Here is a 23,474-nt window from a genome sequence, read left to right as displayed (position 1 = left end):
ATATCTCTTTTCCTCTTCTTACTTCTAGGTGTCATATTTTGAAATATACTTGGATAAAATAAGGGACCTTTTGGATGGTAAGACTTTTATTTGTATCGAACATATAAAATAAATTATTCTGGAGAGACATAGTAAAAAGCCCCTTATGTTACTTAAGTATTCATTATGCTAATAACTTTGCATGATAAGGGTACATCATAATAGGAAAGCATGGAGCTCATCTATATGATATTACTAAAGCTGCAGTGGTGGTGCTTTCTTGTATGTTAAGTTTTTGTCAGATGTTGCTGAGAGGTAACATCTATGACTTGGGCATGCATTGTATGCAGTGCTCTCATTCAGTTTTGCCTTAGCTTTGGAATGTTTTCTCTTCCAGTTTCAAAGACCAATCTTTCTGTTCATGAGGACAAAAATAGAGTTCCCTATGTAAAGGTGAGCATCAGTCTGATGTATTTTCATGTTGCACTCCTCTAGTGTGCACCACTTACTCGTGCCTTGTTTATGTGGTGTTATTTTTCACAATCCCCCTTTTTTTTCCAAAGGGTTGCACAGAGCGGTTTGTATGTAGTCCAGAAGAAGTTATGGATACTATAGATGAAGGAAAATCAAATCGACACGTAGCAGTTACAAGTAAGTATCCTCTTCTGTTTCCTTTTAGTGATTTGTCTATTTGTATGCCTTAAAAAAGGAGGGGAGGCACAGATAGTGAGCTAAATAATTCAGGTGTTTGAAATGGTCTGGCATAAGCAGTTTCAGTATGTGTTTCATAAACAAGTATTTCAGTTCATTTCTGGTTAGATCATGTTGCTTAGACTGGGATTGAAAGGAGAAAGTAAGTCATCAGTGAGGAACTGTGTATCGCTGGACAAAAAGGTGTAGTTCTGCTTTAGGAATAGTGCAGAATCCCAGTTTGTGGAATTTGTTTCAATTAACCTAGAAATCTCTTAAGTGTGGGTCATCCACAGTTTGATCATTCTGTTGCATATTCCAAGAGCAGCTGATCAGAATTCAGACCTGCTGTAGATTTGAACAGCATCCCAGTATTTTCGGCTCTAGCATGCAACTAAGTTGCAAGGAGCCATGCCATAGGTCTCCAAATTCCCACAAAAAGCAGGATTTGGAAAGGACAGAGGGGTTAGATGGCAAGGGAAGATGTAGGTGCATGCAGAGTAAGACTTGAGTTCTTAGCAACTGAGGTGACTGTCAGAAGTCTCAGAGCAAATTTCAGGATATTTCACAATCTTCCTGTGTTTAGTTCTTTATTCGGGAAGAGATTCTACAGTGATTAAGAAAATAGAAGCGTTTTCTTCTCATTTCTTAGGTTAAGGATCAAAAACAAAAATAATATGTTCCTTTTAAGGAATGTTTCAGTCTTGTGGTTTTGCTTCATTGCTCCTAAGTAAAAAGGTTCAAGTGGGGACTGCACTCAGAAAATTTGGATAGAATATTATTTTGTGTTCTGTGCTTCTTTAACATCAGTAAGCTGGTACTTTTAGAACTGTGAGGGATGTATACTTAAAAGGAAGAAGAAATGGCCAGATGTTCTCATTCAGATTAAATTTTGTTACTGGATTAAAATAATACTTTAAATTCAACACTCTTGTTTTCTCTTAATGTTTCACAGCAGAGGGGGCAATACAAGACAGGGATGAAAGGCTATGGCCAGTTAAAATTTTCAAGAGAAGGATAAAATGGAGTACACTGGAAGTCTTCAAAAGACTCACCTATCAAGAACTAAATAATACTTTCTGTTCTAATAAAGTAAATTAATGTGTGAAATCCATGGTTGACATGCTAGCAAACCTGATGAGTGAACTTATATGATATTAATAGGAGCCCAAGGGAAAACTGGATCTTTCTTACCCAATTAAATGATACCATTGGTTTTGCTGCCTCTAGATCTGCTGTCATTGAGAGATTACACTATCCAGCTTCATTAGCTTTGGATCTCTTGCTGCACTGTGGGGAGGTGTTGTTTTAAGTGAGACTGATTGTACAGATCTTTTTGATGTGTTTATTTTTAATTATAGATATGAATGAACACAGCTCCCGAAGTCATAGTATTTTTCTTATTAATGTAAAACAAGAGAATACTCAAACAGAACAGAAACTAAGTGGAAAGCTTTACCTTGTGGACTTGGCAGGTAGTGAGAAGGTAATTATAAGTTTCTCTTTCTGCTCTGAAACAATGTTTTTCTTTACAGTCAAGTATTTTACATGGTTCAGTTGTCATCTCTGAGGTGTGTCAATTTTGATGTTGAAATATGGTTTCTGAATCCTAGGCTGGCTTAGCTGTTAGATGCTTTAAGCTGATCCACATTTCTGCAAGTCAGGATTTGTAAATCTAGACTAGGGAGGGGAAAGAGGGTAAAGTTCAGTTTCAGTATCTGAGATGTGTGGGTTAGCCAGGTACAGGAATCAAGTTTTATGGTTGTGGAATATCTGGATTTTCTTATGTAGTGATACCAAGTTTCTTAATCTGAAAATCTGATTAACATTGGTTGGCAGCTTGCTTTCCTATATCAGTAGCTTAAAGCAGAGAAGGAAATATATACTGTAATTAGTCTTCTGAAAGCTGGATTTCTGACATTCTTTTCATCTTTGCTTCTGAGTTTATCCCCATCTTTACCTCCAGGCTTGCTGTTGCTTTTCCTTACATCATTGTTCTATGACCTTATTGTTGTCTCTGATCCTGTATTTATTTTGAAATGTGTTTCTTTAGTCAGAGTCTTTTTTTTCTTTTAAAGAAAAGAGCCGGGTTGCAGGTCTCCTTTCTTTGTAGTTCCTATCAGTGTTTGTTTCAAGCTTTACATTGGTGCATTTCCCCAGTCCCTTCGAAATGCATGGAGTTTTCTAATGCCTTGCATTGGTTTATACACAGGAAGGTAGAATTGTTTCATTGTAGTCATGGCCACAGCTGGGTGGAAATACTAAAGGGAGGGTTATAGAACTGTAAGTCAAATTCAGCCCTAGAGACAAAAGAGGCAAGGTAGATAGAATGGCATCAGGTCAGATTTTTTCCTGTTTCTGCTACATACTTAAGCTCCTAGAGCACCCATGTAGGTCAGATTCTGCCTCTAAAATCTGTTCTCACAATTTATGCTTGTGAAGATTTTCTGCTGTATTTTCCAGGGGTAGTAGTGGTATGTGGTTTGGATTTTATGGTTTGTTTTGTTAGGGTTTTTAAAGGAGAGAGGTAGTTTGATTTTAAGGACAAACTTTTCATAATGCTTATTTACTTTTAAGGAATTAATCTTTTTCACAGACTTAAAAAAACTTCTGAAGTTGTTAATTTGACAGAAGTTATTAACTATACATTTATCTGCTACAAAAAGGTGTACTTTGCAGAGAGAATATTCACTTCAGTTAAAAACATGTGAAATGTCTTCGGACACTGAGTTTTGAATGAGAAATTGATAATGAATTGGGGAAAGTCTGACTAAGAGTTGGCTTATGTGTACCTCATAAAGTCAGGGTGACTGACTTATAAGTGGGGAAATTACATAAGTTTTCTCTTAAATTTTGAAGGTATGTTTTGAAGATGCATTTAGTAATGTCCTGAAATATTATACAGGTTAGTAAAACTGGAGCAGAAGGTGCTGTGCTGGATGAGGCCAAGAACATCAACAAGTCTTTGTCTGCTCTTGGAAATGTCATCTCAGCCCTGGCTGAAAGCAGTGTAAGTGTTCTCTTTTGTCTTTTTTTTACTTAAAGGTTAAAAGCTTGCATCTCTGAATGCAGCGTGCAGAAATTCTTACCAGTCTCAGTGATATGAGCCAGTGCATTGCAGGTGGCCATTACTCTTGTACTGTATTGACAGTAAAGATTAATAAGTTACATTTAATGCTGAGGGACCTGAGCACCATACTGAAAGTTTCCTTGTGCTGTAAAGGTTGCCAAACATAGAAATACAATTTTGTCATCCCATGCATCTTCAGTCTTTTGATTAATGAATTAAAGTAGAATTTAATATCTTTCTAATTAGGTCATACCTAGCAAAAGTGTAGTTCATATTTCAGCAAATTAAATGTGTCTGAAAACCCGTGACTGATCATTTAACCTCTTCCTTGATAGACCTATGTTCCATATCGTGATAGCAAAATGACCAGAATCCTTCAAGATTCACTAGGGGGTAATTGCAGAACCACTATTGTTATTTGCTGTTCTCCATCTTCTTACAATGAATCTGAAACTAAATCTACTCTTCTGTTTGGCCAAAGGTGAGTACGTGACTTAATAGGAATAAATGCACAATGAGAAATAAGTAAGTTGCTCTATTAAGATTCTTGAACCAAATTAATTAGAATGTTTACTTTCTTTCTGTAATTATTCAGTGTATACATGCCTAAGTGTTGTGATCTGTCTTGTCTCTTAACATATATATAAATCCTTAAACCAGCCAGGATCCTGAAGATTGTATTTTCAGGAAAAGCATATAATTTAGTTCAAATTGTGGTTTAATGTATAAACTTCAAGGGCTATAAGTACTTCCCTGTCCCCTGCCCTCCCTAAAGTAGGTAGGAAGGAGCTCTTCCCTGGTAAGTTGAATCCTTTATTTGCCAGGAGAGCCTGTTCTCTAGTCTGTATCTAACACTCCAGTAAACTTTGAAATTATTCTTGTGAATTCCTGTGTCATTTGTAACTGAATTTATACACACTCATTTCCAATTAGATACTTTGTTAGGTAGTTTTTCTTTACCACTGTATTATTGTTGCTGCTTTGTTATACTCCAGTTCCTGACCACTAGATTGAATCACACCATTTAGTGGAGTACATTCCAAAACCAGTCAATGTTTTGCTAGTCCATCTGGTCTTTGATGTTAGTGTACCTCTGCCACTTCAGTCCAACAAGACGGTTTCCTACTGGTCTTCTCTGAGAAGACCAATATTTTCATTTTGTATTATTGAAAATAGACCAGATTAGAAATCTGGCAGAATATGAATAGTTAGAATGGAGTAGTGACTGCATTCTGCAGCAGTGGAGGTTTTGGGTTTCCTTTTAGAAGGGAGGAGGTCTTTTCCTTTTATCATTCCGTGAATGAGCTACTGGAAAGTGTCTTCCAGCTGCAGCTATGTAGTTTCACTGCCTTGTGCTCTTGATGTTTTCAGGAGTTAACAGAGTGCATTCCTGTCTCAGCCACTACAGTTAGTCCAGTATAATAATTCAACTTCCTAGGGATATCAAATTTATGCTGAAGCTCTCAGCTGTAGTAACTGAAGTCTATATAGTATTCATATAACATAGTAGAAAAGCATATCTATTTTAGTAGTAATGTGTCCCTAAGATTTTGCTTTTTGTTGAATTGAGCTGTTTCTTAGATAAACCAGATGGTTTGCATGCTAGAAGTGTCCTCTCCATTGGACAGTGTTTGCTAGATGAAGGTTACTGTCCTTTGTTCAAAACTGTGTACAACTGTCCTGACCTCAATTCTTTCAGATGAAGGTATGCAGCTTAATTTTTCCAACTCAGTCAGCTGGAGATTTCTCAGCTTTCCAAAAGTTGTGTTGCTCTGTCCTTTGACAGTTGTGTCAATCCAATTGAAAGATTAGTAACTTGACAAGGAATAGAAATAAGGTTTTGAAAGATATGGGAATATTTGTTTTCACTAGTGATGTGTGAACATGTTATTTAGTAACCTTTAATTCCTTTCTTTAAAATAGAAGTTTCAGAGCTTTTTGCTTTCTCTGTCTAGAGCAAAGACCATTAAGAACACGGTCTGTGTCAATGTGGAGCTCACTGCAGAACAGTGGAAGAAAAAGTATGAGAAGGAAAAAGAGAAAAACAAGACTCTGCGTAACACCATACAGTGGCTGGAAAATGAGCTCAACAGATGGAGGAACGGTGAGAAGCAGTTTTATTATTATTCTGCAAACTTCAGGCAAGACAACACACACTGAGTAGTATTCAGGCTACCAGAAATGGCTAAGAGCACTATGCAAAGCAGTAATAAGGACGTAAAGCTGTAGGAGTAAGTCAGCTTTGGAGCATGATATTTTTCACTTTATTGCAACTGAAATAATTTCTAATAATCATGTTATGACAAAAATGTCTGAAAGTGTATTCCTGTTAGATTGTTCAACACTTAGTTTTCTAGCAGGGCTAGAGTTATTTACATTGTAAAAAAAATTATTTTGGGGGACAAAAAACTGATTTTATTTGTAAGTGCAGAAATTAAGTAAAATGTTTCCTCTGTTTTGGTTTTGTGATTCAAAACAATATTAAAAGATCTTGCCCTCCTTTAAAACTCAAGCATATGAGTAGGCAAAAAACCCACCCAAACCCCAAAGTTGCTGACAGTACCAAATATGTGCCTGTTAATTCTTCCTGAATGATTAACTTATCAGTTCCAATGGCTGGCAAATTGCAAGTTAATAGTGAAGCCATAAATTCAGGAAAAGAGAACATAGGTCATGCAGATATACTCTGGAGTTTTGCAGCTGTAGAAGGTGATTTTGAAATCTGACAACTGCACCACATCCTGATACAAATCTGGAAAAAATGGGTTTGCTGAAATAGGTTTGGTAGGATGTAGGGGGTTTTTTGTTTGTTTGTTTTTGTTGGGGTTTTTTTACTGTTTCATAGAGCTGGTATGAGGCCACACCTGAAATGTAAATATTCTGAAAGAACTATACTTAACATGAGATACTGGAGTGTTGGAAAAAACCTATACCTTCCAAGGACTGCAAGAAATGTTTTGAATAAAGCACTAAGAAATATAGTTTAATTTACTAGAAAAGTGCCTTGGTATGTTCTGTCTTCTTCTCTCTGAAGTTAAAGTGTTCTCATAGAGAAAAATCTCTATGAACATAAAAGGATAGAAGTGTAACTGAAAAGATTTTACATTAGAAGCAGAGCAATGTAAAAGTAAATGTGGCTACCTAGTAAAACAGTGCCAAGGGAGAGAGAGAGTTTTATGTCTTCTGGGAAAGTTAGGTGACTTTCCAGAAGATAAGGTTTGATGTGTAGTTTGGAGCTCATAGCAGAGTAACTGGGTGAAATACGATGTTTTGTGGTAAGCAGGAAATAGTTTGGATGATCTAGTCGTCTTTTTTTTTGCCAAGTAATCAGCTGAACTCAACTGCTTATTAACTATGTAAAACTGTTAGTAGGAAATACATAATACTTCTCAAGGGTAATTTTGTGGGAAATATGTCATGGCTAACTATACTAAAATTAAGGTTACTTTTAAGGGGAGACTGTACCAGTTGATGAACAGTTTGACAAGGAGAAGGCCAACTTAGAAGCTTTTGCAGTGGACAAGGATATTACTGTTATTAATGATAAACCAGCTACTACAATTGGAGTAACTGGCAATTTCACTGATGCTGAGAGAAGGAAATGTGAGGAAGAAATTGCCAAACTTTACAAACAACTGGATGACAAGGTATGCCATTCTTACTTAATGTAAGAGCTCTTGAAAATATGTCTTGATCTATATTTTTGTATAATATGTCTTCAGCATTCTCAGGAGGAGAAGCCAAGGGGCAGTTACAGATCTCTTCACTCTTCTGACTTGAGGAAATGGCCTGAAGTTGTGTCAGGGGAGGTTTAGGTTGGATATTAGAAAAGGTCCTTCATCCAGAGGGAGGTTGAGCACTGGAACAGGTTCCCCAGGGAAGTAGTCACAGCACCAAACTTGACAGAGTTCCAGAAGCCTTTGGACAATGCTCTGGGACACAGGGTGTGACTCTCAGGGTGTCCTGCACGGGGCTGAGAGTTGGGCTTGTTGATCCTGATGGGTCCCTTCCAGCTCAGGTTATTTGTGATTCTGTGTTTAATTTGCCAGTATTCATTTGTTAGCTCAGCTTGTTTAAGTATTTGGTGATAGTGCTTCCTCTTAATTCTGATTAAGAGAAATCAGAGTTGCCTTACCTGGTGCTAAAGGAGTATCGTTTGTTAGTTGGAAAACAATGGATGTGGTAAAATGAGTAATTGGAAGGCAACATTTTTTTCTTTTCATGTTTTGGATGTTTTATTTGAAATAAATAACCTCAAATTTAAGCAATAGTACTGTATTTGAATAAAAAAATATTTTAATTAACAATTAATTTAGAAATTAGAACAACTTGGAGAAGGCTTGCAAAAGCACAGGTATAAGACTTTTGTCTCTGAAAGATGGTGTATTACACATACATGCCAGGTTAAGAGCCTAATGAATCAACCAGTGAAAATAATTGTTTTTTACTTTTACTGCTTTTTTGTGTAATTATCTTGGAATAGAGAAAAGTTAGATACCTAATGTCTGCTGTCTTGTAGATTAGTTTTTTCTGAGTGGTATTTGTCAGTTTAATGAACACAGTCTTATTTCAACTACAGGATGAAGAAATTAATCAGCAGAGTCAGCTAGTAGAAAAACTGAAGACACAAATGTTGGATCAGGAAGAGGTGAGTTTTGCTCTTGCATCTATATTTTATTTTCATTGTCTTTCCATTAAAGAAATTGGTGGTATTTGGAATGGGTCACAGTTTATGACCAGGGAGTAGAATGAAAGCTTACTGCTGCACAATAGTTCTCTTCTATGCCTGATCTAAATGCTCTGCCTGTTCCTTCCTCCCACCTACACGGTGCTGATGGCCAAACTTAAACCAGCTTTACTTGGATGTTAAGTATCCATGAAGATTGAAAAAATTGAAGTATTTTATGCAAAGACAGTTGTCTTCCCTATGCAGAATTAGCAGGTTGTCAAAACTGAAGGTAACTTGATTTAATGTAAGAAATCTGTTCTAAGGTTTCCTTCTGGCCAGTTGCTGTACAGAGAGGGAAGGGAGAGAAGGGGAATTTATTGGCCCATAATGAAAAAGGAAGTATCTGTGTGTTAATACACACCATACTTGCTAGAATATTCAAATTATTTGTATGCACATGTTGCCAGGGATATAAATTCATGAGGGGAAATTCCTATTAATAATGAAAATTTCATTTAGCCAAAATATTAGAAAAATTATTTCTCTATAGCACAAACGTAAAAAAGTGATCTTTGTGTGCATATTCAGAAGGAAATGGCCTAAGGACTAGGGAAGTTGGAGCTACTGTTGAATCTAATTTAAATAAATAAATCTGCTTGTTTAGCAATTGTACCCTTTGTCTAGTTATTCTTCAGCAGCTAACAATGTTAAAATGCTGAAGTTTAGTCCCTAGACTATTGATAACTCCAGACTCATGAGTAGTGTTCAGTGGCTTTTTTGAGAACTTGCAATATTCCATGTGCATTTCTAGTTGCTACTCCTATATGTCTTCATTTGTAATCACTTCCATTTTTAGGATATTTAGAAACTTTAAGAACTGTGAATATAGATTGTGAATTTAGTTGTTGATTATATTCTTGGTATCCTTATTGCATGAAGCTAGTTAATAGGAATGTAGATATAAGCTATTGTACAACTAAAAGCATTAATAAAATTCAAGATGTGTGGAATTTTCTTCATGATTATTTATTATTCTATTTTATTAAACCTCTACCAATGTTGCAGCTTCTGGCATCAACCAGACGGGACCAAGACAACCTGCAAGCAGAGTTGAATCGCCTTCAGGCTGAAAATGATGCTTCTAAAGAGGAAGTGAAAGAGGTGCTACAAGCCCTTGAAGAATTAGCTGTCAACTATGATCAGAAGTCTCAGGAAGTAGAAGATAAGGCAAAGGAATATGAACTGCTTAGTGATGAACTCAATCAAAAATCGGTATGAAATTGGGATAAGAAATTACTGACAATCTTCAGTGTGACTTTCTTGCCTTACCTGTAGTTTTTAAAGTCATTTGAAAATGTTTCACAAGGGAAAATGAGATCCTAAGTCTAAAACTTACTTCATTTTTGCAGGGAATGATAATCTAAAACCTGTAAACTTAAGAAAAAATGTATGGTGATTATTGACCTTGATAGTGCTTGTCTTTTTAGTGCCTGTGACATTTTACTACCTGCAGAGTTTTCAGAAATATCCTAGATGTCAAAACTTAAAATTTTCATTACATGCTGGTGTTGTTTGCCTTTCTGGTGCAGTTGGGAAAATCCTGACTTAAGAATCTGCTTTTTCCAATCTTGAAGTTGCAGTGAGCATGCTGCAGTTTTTCTTAAAAGGAATGTGTGTTTGCCTGCTGTGTGTTTGGAATGTGAGATACTTACCTTGATGCCTTCAAAAATAAGCAGTTTGGTTTACTTTCTGAAAGGAGTAGTTGGAGACATGTTCCACAAGATAACCCTTGTTAAGATACAGATGCAGCATCAGTCTCACAGGCTACCATGCACCTCCTTACATCCCTGCAAAGTTTCTGAACTGGCAGTTTTGGTAGCCAGTTATTTGGCAGACCTCAATCAGTTTTAAGCAGTTGATACTCTACCTACTGTCCTAAAATTCGAAGTACTGGAAAGGATCAGCATGTTTGCTGGCATTGCAGACATGACAATATCAATGACACAAGTCTCACTCTTCTCGAAGATAAGAGGGTCTGAGTCTTCTATTGGCTGTCTTCCAGTTTTCAGTTAGTAAGATTTGACATGGGAGAGCACTAGTGATGTCATTGAAGTTCACAAGATCATGAAACTTCTTTTTAATCTTCTGAGTGTTCTGAACTGGTAACTTACATCACTTAAAGATTGGCCAAAAGTCAGAGAATTATGAAAGTCAGAGTCTTATGAGCAGCATTTGAAGTCTGTTGGAGTAGGCTTGCTGTGTGTGTATGATTTGGAAGTGTATGGTTTGGTTTTTTGATGTGTTTTTTTTTTCTTGTTTACTTTATTGATGTAGTTTTTAGTTATAGGTACTGATTGTAGATGTTATAACTAACATCCACTGAGTGTCATGAATAACTCAATCTGCAAGAAAGCAACTGTTCAGAGGTGTCATAAAATTAAGGCATCCCAATCTGGCACTGCTAACCCATGCAGTAACCTCCTTTGGCATCTCTGCCTGAGATGCAGACTAATGGCAGGCTCTTGAGCATGCAAGCTGCTGAGCTGCAGCCGCTACAACCACAGCAGCTCAAACCAGCTGAAAAAGCACTCAAGAATAAGTGTTGAGCTTATGAAATGTCAGTACTGGAAGAGCATTCTCATTTTTGGATTTGCAGGTAGGGAAGAGTTAAGAGCTCTGCAGATAGAGGTGAAATTGTTTTAATTTACGAAAATATGGTGGAAAGTGTTTGACTTGCTGTCCATTTACTCTTTTTCTATAAATGTGATTCCCTGCAATATTTAATTGTATATAACTCTAAATGCTGTTTCACAGTGTTAACACTAATTTTGCTGCAGAATTTTAAGATTTTGTGAGTCGAAGGTCTCTGTCCCCAGTAGCTGTTAGCTCTTTCAGAAGAAATGCTGGTTCTCTGTAAATAGTATGGCACTAGTTCCAAGAACGAGTGTGTTTTGTTTAATCAAGGGTACCTTCTTTTACTATAGGTCACTTTAGCCAGTATAGATGCAGAGCTTCAGAAACTTAAAGAAATGACCAACCATCAGAAGAAACGAGCAACAGAAATGATGGCCTCCTTACTAAAGGATCTTGCAGAGATTGGAATTGCAGTAGGAAATAATGATGTCAAGGTAAGAGTTAATCACTGCTGTCTTCAATGCCATGTATTAAACACCACATGCATTGTGGATAGGTGGGGGCATTTTCTTAGTATGGTAAAAATTACCACCACAGGAAGCTTCATCTATATTAATAATTTGGGCATAAGCTTCTCCATTGCTTGTGTTGTGACTTAATCAGGTCCCAGACAGAATTTGATTATGCGTAGACAAGGAAGAGCATGCATGATTTTTTTCTGAAGCAGTGTTCTCATTCCTGTTATCAAACTGCTGTATGAAGTGGTCATAATCAACAGCATTGTCTTAGAAATCTAATACTGACTTACAGTGTGACAATCAGGATGACACTTACAGTAAAAATGGCATGAGGACATGAAATAACAGATAAGTCTAGAAGATGGCTATAGGGCAAGGATGACTTGCGTTAAGTCATTCTGAGCAGTATTAGAAATAAATTGTGAATTGTATTTACTTCTTCAAGCAACTTAGTGTCTTTGCAACTTCTAAATAATCAATCAGTAAACTTAAATACCAAAATGTAAGTTTGGGGGTTTTGTTTTACTTTAAGTTCTGTGGTTATCAGTTGAGGCTGATTAAGATGCTCCAGTGCACTGTTAGTTCACTTTTGTTATGTGAGCTTCCTAAATGTGCAATTCCACCCTTTTCAGCAGCCTGAGGGAACTGGCATGATAGATGAGGAATTCACAGTTGCAAGGCTGTACATTAGCAAAATGAAATCAGAAGTGAAAACAATGGTGAAACGTTGCAAACAGTTAGAAGGCACACAAGCTGAAAGCAATAAGAAAATGGAAGAAAATGAAAAGGAGTTGGCTGCCTGCCAGCTCCGGATCTCACAGGTAAATATTTCTCTACAGTGCACAGTGTTTTATATAAATTCAATTCATTACCCTATTAGGGAAAAAAACAAGTTGCAGGGTTTTTTTGGCACCTAACAAAGCACACTGTGAGTGAACAGCCATAAGACTCAGCTGTTTTCTTAGTACTGTCATCAGATTGGATGCTTCTAAGTAATTGTGCATGGCAGGAAGTCAGAATTCCTGCAATTTATCTGTAGCCTGCTAATGCTTTTGTAGCACTTGTATTAAATACTGGAGCCTGTGTGTTCTCCATCACAGGATTCTTTACAAATGCAAGTCTTACAAAAGCAGTGGCTAGTGGGCACTCTGCCTGCTAATGCCCCAGGCTGGAAGTGGGAGAAGTAATAGCAGAGTAAAATTCCAAGAGGTTTGTATAGCAGATTAAATTTAGTTCTAATGTGAGAAAGGCTGTTTTAATGTGATTGTTAGAAAAGATAAGTAATGTGAATTCTAACACTTCTGAAAACTGTAATCTAGATACTCAGTTTAATATTTCTGTATATTGGTTTTCATATAGATAATCATCTCTTTTAAAATCAGGAGATGCACATTTCAGGGCAGTCTTCTAAATACAGTGGCCCTCTCTTGCCTCTGTTAGTATTTAACATTCAAAACATCTCCCAGCCAAAAATGTATTTCATTCCAACCCAGAATAAAGACATTGTCTTAAAGGCTGCATTACAGATCTACTTGAGTAGTCATATTCTTCTAAGAGTCTAGCTGGCACCATTTTTGTTTTGAGATGAGGTTACTTGTTGTGTAAAAAATAAGTATGAACCATTTATGCAGATGTAATTCCATGGTACCTAGTTCCAAAGCAAATGAATCTTTTCATTCCACAAGCATGAAGCCAAGATCAAGTCGCTGACTGAATATCTTCAGAATGTGGAACAGAAAAAGAGGCAGCTGGAAGAATCTGTGGATTCCCTTAATGAAGAATTAGTTCAACTCCGAGCACAGGGTAGGACTTGCCTCCCTACACCCCACCCACCACCACCATTTTAACAATATAGTGATAAATATAAAGTGGGAATTGCTCTTTTCTATTTAGGTTGAAAGGCAGAGCTATAGAAAGGCTTTTTGCTACTGAACATGTAGCAATAATCCATGGTAAAATATGTCTGCTGCTTGAACGAACTGTTATTGATAGGATTAAAGATGTTACTAATTTAATTAATTTTGGTGGTGGGAGGGGACTTCTACCAAATTGTAAGGTGTTGGCAAGGGAAGGGAAATCAATGCCATCATCCATGTGATTGTGTAGATACCTGGCTGAATTGTGTTTTTTGTTCTCTATCCCTTCTAGAAAAGGTCCATGAAATGGAGAAAGAGCACTTAAATAAGGTTCAAACTGCAAATGAAGTCAAGGTAAGTCAATTTCATTGCTTAAAAAAGAAAACCCTAACAACCCAAATCCCCCCAGAGTGAAGCCTGGTAGTAACTCAGAGCATTTAATATGTTCTGGTTTTTTCTAATAGCAAGCTGTGGAGCAGCAAATTCAGAGCCATCGTGAGACACATCAGAAACAAATCAGTAGCCTGAGAGATGAAGTTGATGCAAAAGAGAAGCTCATCACTGAGCTTCAAGAGTAAGTACTTGTCTTTATTTTAGTAGTGCCAAATGTCTCTGGACTGGGCAAGTACAGAAGCACAGTACAGTGGGAGGAAGTGGTAAGAGTTTCCTCCAGAACTGTCCTTCTGTCTTCCATTTTGTTACTGAATGGGCTAAGAGTTTCAGCTGATAAAATATTTACTTTGTGTTCAGCCAAAACCAGAAGATGATGCTTGAACAGGAACGTCTGAGAGTCGAGCATGAGAAGCTGAAAGCGACTGATCAGGAGAAAAGCAGAAAACTTCATGAGCTTACGTGAGTGATAATAAAAGTGATGCATGAAACAAATGTGTGGGGGGACACTTACTCTAGAACTAGTGATCCAGTTGCAGTGCCTCTCACTTTATAGTATCCTTGTAAAGAGCATACAATACTTTTTTAGAACCTTTGCACTGCATAAATACTTAAAATAGGGAGTAAAATTATGAAAGATATGAAGGCCACAATTGTTTTTTTGTTATTATGCTATGGATTGGAGTAATTAACTTTTCAATTTGCAGCTGAGTATTGCATTCTGTAAGAATACAGGAGTCTTCTAACAATTCCCCTTACTCTTTTTGTGGTTCTTGTGTTCCCTTAATGTTTTTATGGTTCCTATGTGATTTGACTTGTTAGGTGGCTCTAATTGGTTTATGCTTAAAATTAAACAGTTGCATGCTTCATTGATTAACTAAATACAATGTGTTAGTGAATTAGAGACTCGAAAGTTAGTGGAAAAGTGGAATTACATTCTACTTGCAGGTACTATCCAAGTCAAACTTGAAAAGAGTTCTCAGCTTCTAGAAATCTGACTTAAGGCTCCTGGAAATCTTTCTAAGTGTATCAGTTGTAACCCCTTCCTGGTGCATACAAATTTATCTTTACAGAAGTTAAAAATACATTATACTTAAAAGTACTCTTTCAAAAGTTCTTTTTGGCTATGTTTAAAACATAATGTGGTTTTCAGAGGTTTTTATAATGGTATTTGAAGTAATCAGAGGGACCTGACTGATCTGTGCTGGTAACCAAGAAGCAATGCTTGCTTTTGTTTTTGTTTGTTTGTTTGTTTGTTTGTTTGTGCTGTTTAACTGACTAAAGTTTTAACAGTACTGTGGTCTTGTGATTCCATCTTATTTTGATTTATCTATCTGCCCCAATGATTACAAAACTTACATTAACTGCAATAGATTTTCTTGTAAGATTTATACATCCCACATTATTGCTTTCTATTTCAGTTTGTAGGCTCAGCTACATCTAGCACTGACCACTTTAAAGCATCTGCTGTAGAGGAACATTCCTCTTCAAAAGATTTGCAAAGAAGTTCTAAAAATTGTATTCTGTGTCCTCCCCCAGACTTTTTGAATCCAGTTGTTTTCTGCTGAATGTCATAAATGTGCATGGCAAATGACAGACCAGGAACAATACAGATTATTCACTTTAATTTTTTCCATTTGAAATTGTAGGAGATGCGTGGAACTATTTATCCTGGAAAATGGATAGGATAGTTGCATTATTTAGAATATTTTATTAGATCAAATGTTTGGTCATTTAACTGTGAGCTAGTAGTGAAACTGACTGAGTGAGGAGAAATTCCAAGAGGAAAAGAAGTTTTTTTAACTACTTAACAGGAATGCTTGATTTTTTTCACTTTATATTCTAATCTCAGGTCATAAAAAGAAACATCCACATTCCTTTCCTGTTTTCTGTCATCTTGTTAACTGCACTGACTTACAGTTCTGAGAAAGAGCATTTCCTGTGCAGAAAATGCTTTCACAGTAACTGTCAAGAGAGCAGCTCTTTACACAGATAATCATCAGGTTCTATTCCTGTACACTGACATTGTTGTTTTTGATGCTGGTTTTGCCAATGTGTTGAGAGTGAGGTGTTAAAGAAAACAAAGAGAAAATTTTTAATCTGCCACATGATACTTATCATCTCAGCTGGTCACAGCTAAGAACATTTGTAGAATAAGATCTCCCCAAATATTCACTCCTAAGTGGACTATGAGAGTTGTCTTTTACTATTCTATAAACTTTTATAATTTATGTATCTGAATGTACTTGTTTGTATTCAATATTAAAAGTACATTCCTCTTTTCCTTTTGCAACTCCCCCAATCCCACCACCCCCATGCCATACAGATTTCTAAGTGTCACCTGTTGGTTACATCTTTAATTTAAGACTTCAACCAAAATACTTTTTTTTTTGTACCATAGAGTGTTAATTACTGTAGTCCTCTAAAAGAAAATTTCTAATTTTTCTAGGATATTTCAGGAACAATTTATTCTCTTTTAGGGTTATGCAGGACAGACGGGAACAAGCAAGGCAAGATTTAAAGGGTTTGGAAGAGACTGTGGTAAGTAGTCAGAATATATTCCAAAGCAAATGTCTATATTTGTCTTTTTTCTTTCAGAGTTTGTTTGGGTTGTTTTGTTAATTTCTTGTCCTTAACTGCAGGCAAAAGAACTTCAGACTCTTCACAATCTTCGGAAGCTGTTTGTTCAAGATCTGGCTACTAGAGTGAAAAAGGTAATGTGGTGCTGTAGTAAAACTTGTTGTTTCTGAGAATGCTGCATGAATTTCAGTTTAGAACTAAGTTAGGAACTGATGTTTATCTGCTTTAATTTTTATCGCTTGGTCTTAATTTGCAAATTCAGATTTGTACTCAGCCTCCTGTCTCCCTCCCCCTGCAGAGTGCTGAGATCGACTCAGATGATACAGGAGGCAGTGCTGCACAGAAACAGAAGATTTCCTTCCTTGAGAATAATCTTGAACAGCTTACAAAAGTTCACAAGCAGGTACAGTGAAATTTCATTTCAAATTTTAATGGAACTACTCCACATCCATTATTACAGAAGCAACTGTCTGTTGGTCATAAAATAAGTTTTATAAGTAAATACTTCTACATCTTAAGTGTGTCTCTTGATACAGGAAAACTTTAGTCTATTATTTTGTAACATAAATAAATTAGCTGTTTTAAGTACATGTGGGTGTATAATAAAATAGCTGCATTTAAACAGAAGAGGATGCGGGTTTGTGTTTAGACTGCGTATATGAGTCTGAGGGCTGCTTGCCTGTCTCAGATGGAAGAGGTGCCTCTGTTGGGTAGCAGGTTCTTCCACAGTAACTGATTTTGCAAATGACAGTCTCAATGTCACTGACCTCCACAGATTTACTAAAAGCTTAAGCAAAGTTAATATAGTAAGCCTACTGCTTTGCCTCCTTAGGGGTGAGGAGGGTGTTTGGTTAGCTCTCCCTATGAAGGGAGATACCACAAAAATAATCACTTCTGGCTTTGTAGCTGGTACGTGATAATGCTGATCTGCGCTGCGAACTTCCTAAACTGGAGAAGAGACTCAGAGCTACAGCTGAAAGGGTTAAAGCTTTGGAGTCTGCCCTGAAGGAGGCCAAAGAGAACGCTTCTCGTGACCGCAAGCGCTACCAGCAAGAAGTAGATCGTATAAAGGAAGCTGTGAGATCCAAGAATATGGCCAGAAGAGGACATTCGGCACAAATTGGTGAGTAAAGAATCCCCTGCCCCCCAAAGCTTCATCTCTCCTACTTTTGTTTTGTTTTGTTTTTGTGTATATGTGCATCTTTCAGCCCTCATTGAAACTGCACATACCAATGTGATCTACTTTCTACTGTGAGTTATATTTTGGTTAACAGACTGTGTGTGGAGGTGGTACTTTATGGTTGTTTGCCTTTTTATTTATTTTATTTGACTTTGGAAAAGGCTTACCAATCTAGATTTCTAGCCTGAACGTGTTATATTTCCTAGAAGAAACAGTACACTGCATGTGAGTCTTAATCTCTTAGATGATTCCAATTCCATTCCAATTTCTAAGACTAAATAGGTATTTCAAGGAAACAAGAGAGATTAAGCCATTGCCTTCAACGACAATAACAAAAAAATTGACCTGATCTTAAGGGGCAGAGGAGCAGACAGAAACCCACAATATCCAAATATCCTTAATTACATTTTCAGTTCTTTGTTCCAAAACATAGACTATCCACAGCCCTCTCTAGGGGAAAATAACAGAAAAATGGGTGGGAAGGTGGAGGCAAAATAGTCATATTCCTTTACTCTTCCACCTGCCATTACTCTGCAGAAGGTGTGTGACCTGAGGAGAACTTAACTCTGCACATTACACTACAGCTGTAGAACTGAAGGACTTCAGTCATCAATACACTTCTCTTAATTGTTAATGTGACTAAAATGAGTGTTGCAGTTAAATGTTGCTCATATTCTGCAGATCTGCAAAGAGCTGTTGCAAAATAGTTAAAATTTCGTGATCACATGTAGTGGCAGCTTGCAGACGGGTGCTTTTATGTCTTAATTTTCTCTCAAATGGTCTCCAAGAAAGCAAACAATTCTCTAGTGAGCTCACCTGAGGTACACAGCCTTTTGTGATTAAATGTCTAGATGAACTAGTCATGTCTTCCTGGAGATCAGTTTCCTATAAGGCAGTAATTGAGAAGTGTTTCTCTGCTGCAGCTGCTGCCTGTAGGTTCTTTTTTGCCTGCTGAAATTTTAAGTGCTTCTCTTTAATATGACAGAACTTTGTGAAGTCCTACACATACATTATGTGTGTTCTGTTAAGAGTTAAGTGCAAAACTGATTGAAAATACAGTTTATTAAGTGTATGCAGCTTATGAACCTGTCGAATGGCTGGATTTTTACTTTGGCTATAGAGCAAGTTTTTTTTAATATGGTGGTAGGTTGATGAAGCAGTGTTATCTGTGCAGTATTGGTACACAGAACCACCTGCAGAGAGAGAAACTAGTGACTTTATCAATAAGTAGATGTGAGAAGGACAACAAGTATGATTCCTTACTGATACATAACTCTCAGGAAGCTGTCTTAGTGTTGTGTCTTATTTCAGTTCTTATTGCCAAAAAAAAAGGATTCATAGAAGGTAATACATTAGGTGGCGCAGATAATTCTTGTGAAGATAATCCTTATCAGAAGCTTTGCAAGCTTTAACAGGGAACAGTAAAAGCAAAACCTTGTCTATTCTCCAGGGTTTGTTGTAGTTGACACTAATCTGTTACGTTCTCACAATGCCATCCTCTAAACTTGTTTTCTTATTCAAAGTGCATTCAGTTGTGACTGTTGCGTTTGGCTAATGATATCAGTAAATTTGAATAATCCAAGATGCTGTCATGTGTATATTTGTAAGTCCCATTTCTTGTCGTGCAGCTAAGCCTATCCGCCCTGGCCAGCATCCAGCAGCTTCTCCAACTCATCCAAGTGCAATTCGCGGTGGAGGTGCGTTCACTCAGAACAGCCAGCCAGTTGTGCTGCGCGGAGGTGGACGGCAAGACAAAGTGTAAGTTTGTCCTGTAGCTTTTTGTAACATGTGTGATCAAACTACTTTGTGTTAGGTTTATTACAGTTCATTCTGTGGCATAAAGTCACTCAAATAGTCAGGTTAGCTCCTCCTTTTTATAGCCAGTGGAATGGTATAATGTACACCTGACTAAAGATGCTGCTGCTTTCCTTCTAAAGCGTGTTTGCTGTAAAATGGTAATTCTGATGGTGTTCTGCAGGAGTAGAACAAAATGTGGAAACAATCAGTTGGAGATGGTTACCAGTCAAAGACAGTAGCCACTGTTTGAGAAAGGATTGGATATTTTAAATTCTTTTGGCTTGCTATTATTTTTTAGAATACAATTTTCTTCAGGAAAACATTTGATGATGATATAAAATTTCCCATATTTTTACATGTTATTTATTTACTTTTCTTACTGTTTTTGTGCTCTGCTTTGTGTGTCAGTGATTTGGAATTATTTAACAGAAGAATTCATGTCCTTATCCAGTAAACTTAAAATGTTAGCCTAGCTAAAATACAGTTACAGTAATTGAAATTAAATGTACACTTACTTTAAAACATCTCTAATCTCCAAAGTAATTACTTGTTCCATGGTATTTAATACGCTTAAGTTGCTTTACAGAATCATCTCTCTTTTTAATTAATATCTGCTTTATAGTTGGTTGATCTGTTGTTCACCTAACAGTAATGCTATACTTTATATTCCCTGTTGTTATCTCCACTTTTGAATGTGTCTATAAATGTCTTGTAGACATTCCCTTAGTTAATTTTCTACATCTTCAGTTTGAAATACATCTAAAATGGGGTGGGGTGCTTGAAATCTGGGTGCTCCTCTAATGAAAGGCTCCAGAACAGCTTATGTGAATGTTGTTTCTGTTTGGTTTTTTCATTTGCTAACTGACTTTTCCAAGCTTTCTCTCCAATTCAGAGAAAACAGGGCTGTAGTACTAGTCAAGGGACCTGGTTCTGTTCAGAAATGTCTCTTGGTAAATAAGAGGTTGAGCTGATGGGTACTTCAGCCTTGAATAACATTTGCCTTGAATGACCAAGGAATTGCCACTAGCCAGGAATAGCAGCAACAGTCGTGGGAAATGGAACTGGGCTCTAAGTGGTTTCTGTCTGTAATGCTTATTCCATTATTGCAGTCCAAATTGCATGCCCAGTCAGTTTGTGGTGCTGTAAAATCGTTGGTAGCAAACAGCATTGCTTAAATGCTTTGTGTGCTGTGGGTTTAAAGTGGGTTTTTTATTAGCACTTATCTGAGTGGTTTAAGAACTGGGCTCTTAAAAGCCATGTAAATAGTGATATGGTCTACTGTAAATGTAAATAACTTTTCTTTTTTGTCTTAACTCTGTGATTTTTTTTTTCATTTACAGTTGCTGAAAAGTAAATGCAGCATGAGGAAGATTGGATATTGTGTAGAGGGAGTCATTCCATGACAATAATCTCTCCTTTTGGGGACTGTAGGATTATTTTTTGAAAATTGTATAAATTATACCAGGCCTGTACAGCTCTTCCCCCTTCTACAAATTCTGCTAACTGATTCCCAAAAAAAACCAACTAGAGTGCAATTTTGGCGTCTTGAAAAATGACATGTTACTTAAAGTGTAGCTCTGCTTATTACACAGTTTGTCTTTCATGTCTTAAATTTAGTCTGCACTGTGCCAAGCTGAATGTACGTTGAGAAAAATCTTAGTTCGAATTTTCTAGCTTAATTTGTGTACATCTTATTGTCTTAGGGAATGTGCAACAGTGTTTAAGTATACTTTCATTTTTATCACTTCGCATAACACTACATGTCCCACTGAATTAGGGCAGCACTCTGCATTACAGTGTTCTTTTGGAATGCTGCATTGGAGCTAACTGTGTTTGGACAGTGTGAGGATCCTGAAGCTGACACGGCTGCCTCAAGGCACTGCCGACCTAAAGAGTTGGGTGAGAACAGGGCTCTGTAACTGTTACCTCACCCAGTGCCCGGCCACAGGGTGACTTAGAGTTAAATACTGTACAGAAATAAGAGCAAACCTGAGTTTACAAGACTTTGGCAATGGATTATCCCATCTGTCCTGTTCCTGGTTCTGCACACAGTATGGTCTGGTGGAGTGAAAACATTCTGCTTCATTCTGATGAGCCTGTCTGTCCATTTGTCTGTATCTGTGATGCTTCACTTTCACTATTTTGTAATAGTGAAATGAGGGCAATCTAAACTGTAACTTCATATTCCACTACATACAGTACTGGAATTCTTGACGAAAATTTTAATTTTCAATTTAAAAAGCCTTTTTCAGCCACAGGCCAATGAATTCAGATACATAAATAAAGGACACAACTTTTTAAAACTGATGTATCCAGAAATGCCAGAGGCATGTGTTTAAAATAACAATAAAATAAAGTGCTACCCTGAATTGTATTTGTAATTCATTTGTAAGTAGGTATATGAAATGTCCAAAGTAGTAGTTGTTGAATATTTTTCTTCTCTTTGCAATAAAGTCCTGTAAAGTGGCTAACAAAACAAAACGTGGGGTTTTGATTTTTTTGTTTTGTTTTGTTTGTTTTGAGCTCTGGTACTCTCACTGAGCTGAATCCAGGGTTTAAAGTTTTATAGTATAATTTACTTAACTTATTAATAAGGTTTAGCCACTATAATTTTTAGGACAGCCTTCTTCTGTATAGAAACTAGCTAGTTACCAGGTCTTTAAGAAAGAAGAAACTTAGTGTTGCTGGAAGAATGCAATGAGTTTTTCAGACCTGGTTGATACAACTTTTTGTTCTGGCTTGAGTTTTTTGCTGGGTATTCAGTTATTGTGAAAACAGTAGAAACTCTGTGACTGTTCAGACAGCAAATCACTTTCAATTTTTATATTTTAAAATAGGCAAAATATTTATATTATGATGGAGTATAGTCCAATTTTAGACCTTGAACCACTTTTTTTCTATATCTACAGTAGTCTGAATTTTTAGTAGTTTGATTTTTAAAGGTTGAGTGTATCAGTTGGAAATACCACTGTTTTGGAGTTCTCAGCTTTTAAGACAGTTTTCTTCACTAAGGCCGCCGAACACTCCAAACTTGCAGTTGTTTTAAAGCACAGTTGAAGGCAGCATAATGAGGGAAAAAATAAACAACAAAATATTTTGAATTAAATTTCTCATCATGGAATCAGCACTGTCCATTATCTTTCTCAATGTTAACCACAGGTTTTCAGGCCTTCATCTGTCAATGTGCAATCATAAAAACAAAACAACACACTCAAATGAAGCAGGATTTTTTCTCATGCCTGTGAATGGGGGTTTCATTCCTGTAGGTAATTGTCATGGGTTTTGGTGCTGAAAATTGCTGTGTTTAAAAAATTAGATTAAATAGGAACTAGTGTGTAGCTCAGTATACATCACCTTTTTGTATTTAAACTTCTTTTTTTTATTTTAAACCTTTTATGAAGTTTACCAAGAACTGCCTCTTAAAATGTAAAAAATGAAAAAAACCACACAACTTTCTGTGCTTTCTGGTTTGGCTGTCATAGGTCAGCCAGACAGGAAAATTACTGTATTTTGTAAATGAAAGTATTCAGTCTATACAGGGAATGTTCAACACTGCTATTTTCAACTTGCAGTTTTTGAGTGGTTCTTATTTTTATGTTCCTCTAGATCATATTTTTAAAAGATGGTTTAGGATAGGAACTTGGTGAAATAATATTTATTTCTGGTGAACAACTAAATTATTTACATAATTTAAATGCTGACTCACTACTGTGTGTAACTCTAAATTTGACATGAGGACAAGTCTACCTGTGGAATCTGATTTAACTTCAGTACACTTAAGATGCATTAAAACAATTGGTTTGGGGAAGACGCCATATAGTTTTAACTTACCTGCATGCTGTAAATGTATTTGTGTTTAAATAAAGAGGAGAAAAATCTTTGAACTTCTTTGTGCATTTATTCCATTTATTATCACTACAAGGGCTCAAATGTGGTGATGCAACAACTTCTCCAGGTGTGTTGTGTTGTGCTTGGGGCTCTCCTGAGTATGGCGTCACTTGTCTGTATGGTGGTGCTCAAAGCTCTCTTTTTATCCACAGGCTTGGACAGTTGTTTCCAGAATCCATGTAAACTTGGTTGGAAAGGAATTACCATGAGTTACCACTTGCTT

At 36.7% G+C, this 23,474-nt stretch overlaps 1 protein-coding gene across 2 annotated transcripts in view; it reads left to right on the top strand.

Moving 5' to 3' along the window:
- The window catches only part of KIF5B (kinesin family member 5B), a 25,883-nt gene extending 2,636 nt beyond the window's left edge, over nucleotides 1-23,247 (top strand). Inside the window, exons 4-25 of one of the 2 annotated variants that reach the window (XM_031059302.1) lie at nucleotides 29-77; nucleotides 377-432; nucleotides 543-630; nucleotides 2,031-2,155; nucleotides 3,575-3,679; nucleotides 4,075-4,220; nucleotides 5,695-5,843; nucleotides 7,193-7,386; nucleotides 8,319-8,387; nucleotides 9,474-9,680; nucleotides 11,393-11,536; nucleotides 12,196-12,381; nucleotides 13,246-13,363; nucleotides 13,709-13,770; nucleotides 13,881-13,990; nucleotides 14,167-14,268; nucleotides 16,287-16,347; nucleotides 16,449-16,520; nucleotides 16,685-16,789; nucleotides 17,293-17,509; nucleotides 19,195-19,324; nucleotides 20,704-23,247. In XM_031059302.1, coding sequence (XP_030915162.1) covers nucleotides 29-77; nucleotides 377-432; nucleotides 543-630; nucleotides 2,031-2,155; nucleotides 3,575-3,679; nucleotides 4,075-4,220; nucleotides 5,695-5,843; nucleotides 7,193-7,386; nucleotides 8,319-8,387; nucleotides 9,474-9,680; nucleotides 11,393-11,536; nucleotides 12,196-12,381; nucleotides 13,246-13,363; nucleotides 13,709-13,770; nucleotides 13,881-13,990; nucleotides 14,167-14,268; nucleotides 16,287-16,347; nucleotides 16,449-16,520; nucleotides 16,685-16,789; nucleotides 17,293-17,509; nucleotides 19,195-19,324; nucleotides 20,704-20,710 — 2,502 coding nt within the window. In that variant the 3' untranslated portion in view covers nucleotides 20,711-23,247. Of the gene's footprint in view, nucleotides 1-28; nucleotides 78-376; nucleotides 433-542; nucleotides 631-2,030; nucleotides 2,156-3,574; nucleotides 3,680-4,074; nucleotides 4,221-5,694; nucleotides 5,844-7,192; nucleotides 7,387-8,318; nucleotides 8,388-9,473; nucleotides 9,681-11,392; nucleotides 11,537-12,192; nucleotides 12,382-13,245; nucleotides 13,364-13,708; nucleotides 13,771-13,880; nucleotides 13,991-14,166; nucleotides 14,269-16,286; nucleotides 16,348-16,448; nucleotides 16,521-16,684; nucleotides 16,790-17,292; nucleotides 17,510-19,194; nucleotides 19,325-20,703 lie in introns of both variants that reach the window. The other variant, XM_031059300.1, reaches the window with a different exon arrangement.
- Nucleotides 23,248-23,474: the final 227 nt, after the last annotated feature.

Source organism: Geospiza fortis, unplaced genomic scaffold (assembly GCF_000277835.1).
Source record: "Geospiza fortis unplaced genomic scaffold, GeoFor_1.0 scaffold75, whole genome shotgun sequence".
In the NCBI taxonomy this organism is placed as follows: Eukaryota; Metazoa; Chordata; class Aves; order Passeriformes; family Thraupidae; genus Geospiza; species Geospiza fortis.
Note: the sequence above shows the minus strand (reverse complement) of the source record. Positions and strands in the feature narration are given on the sequence as shown.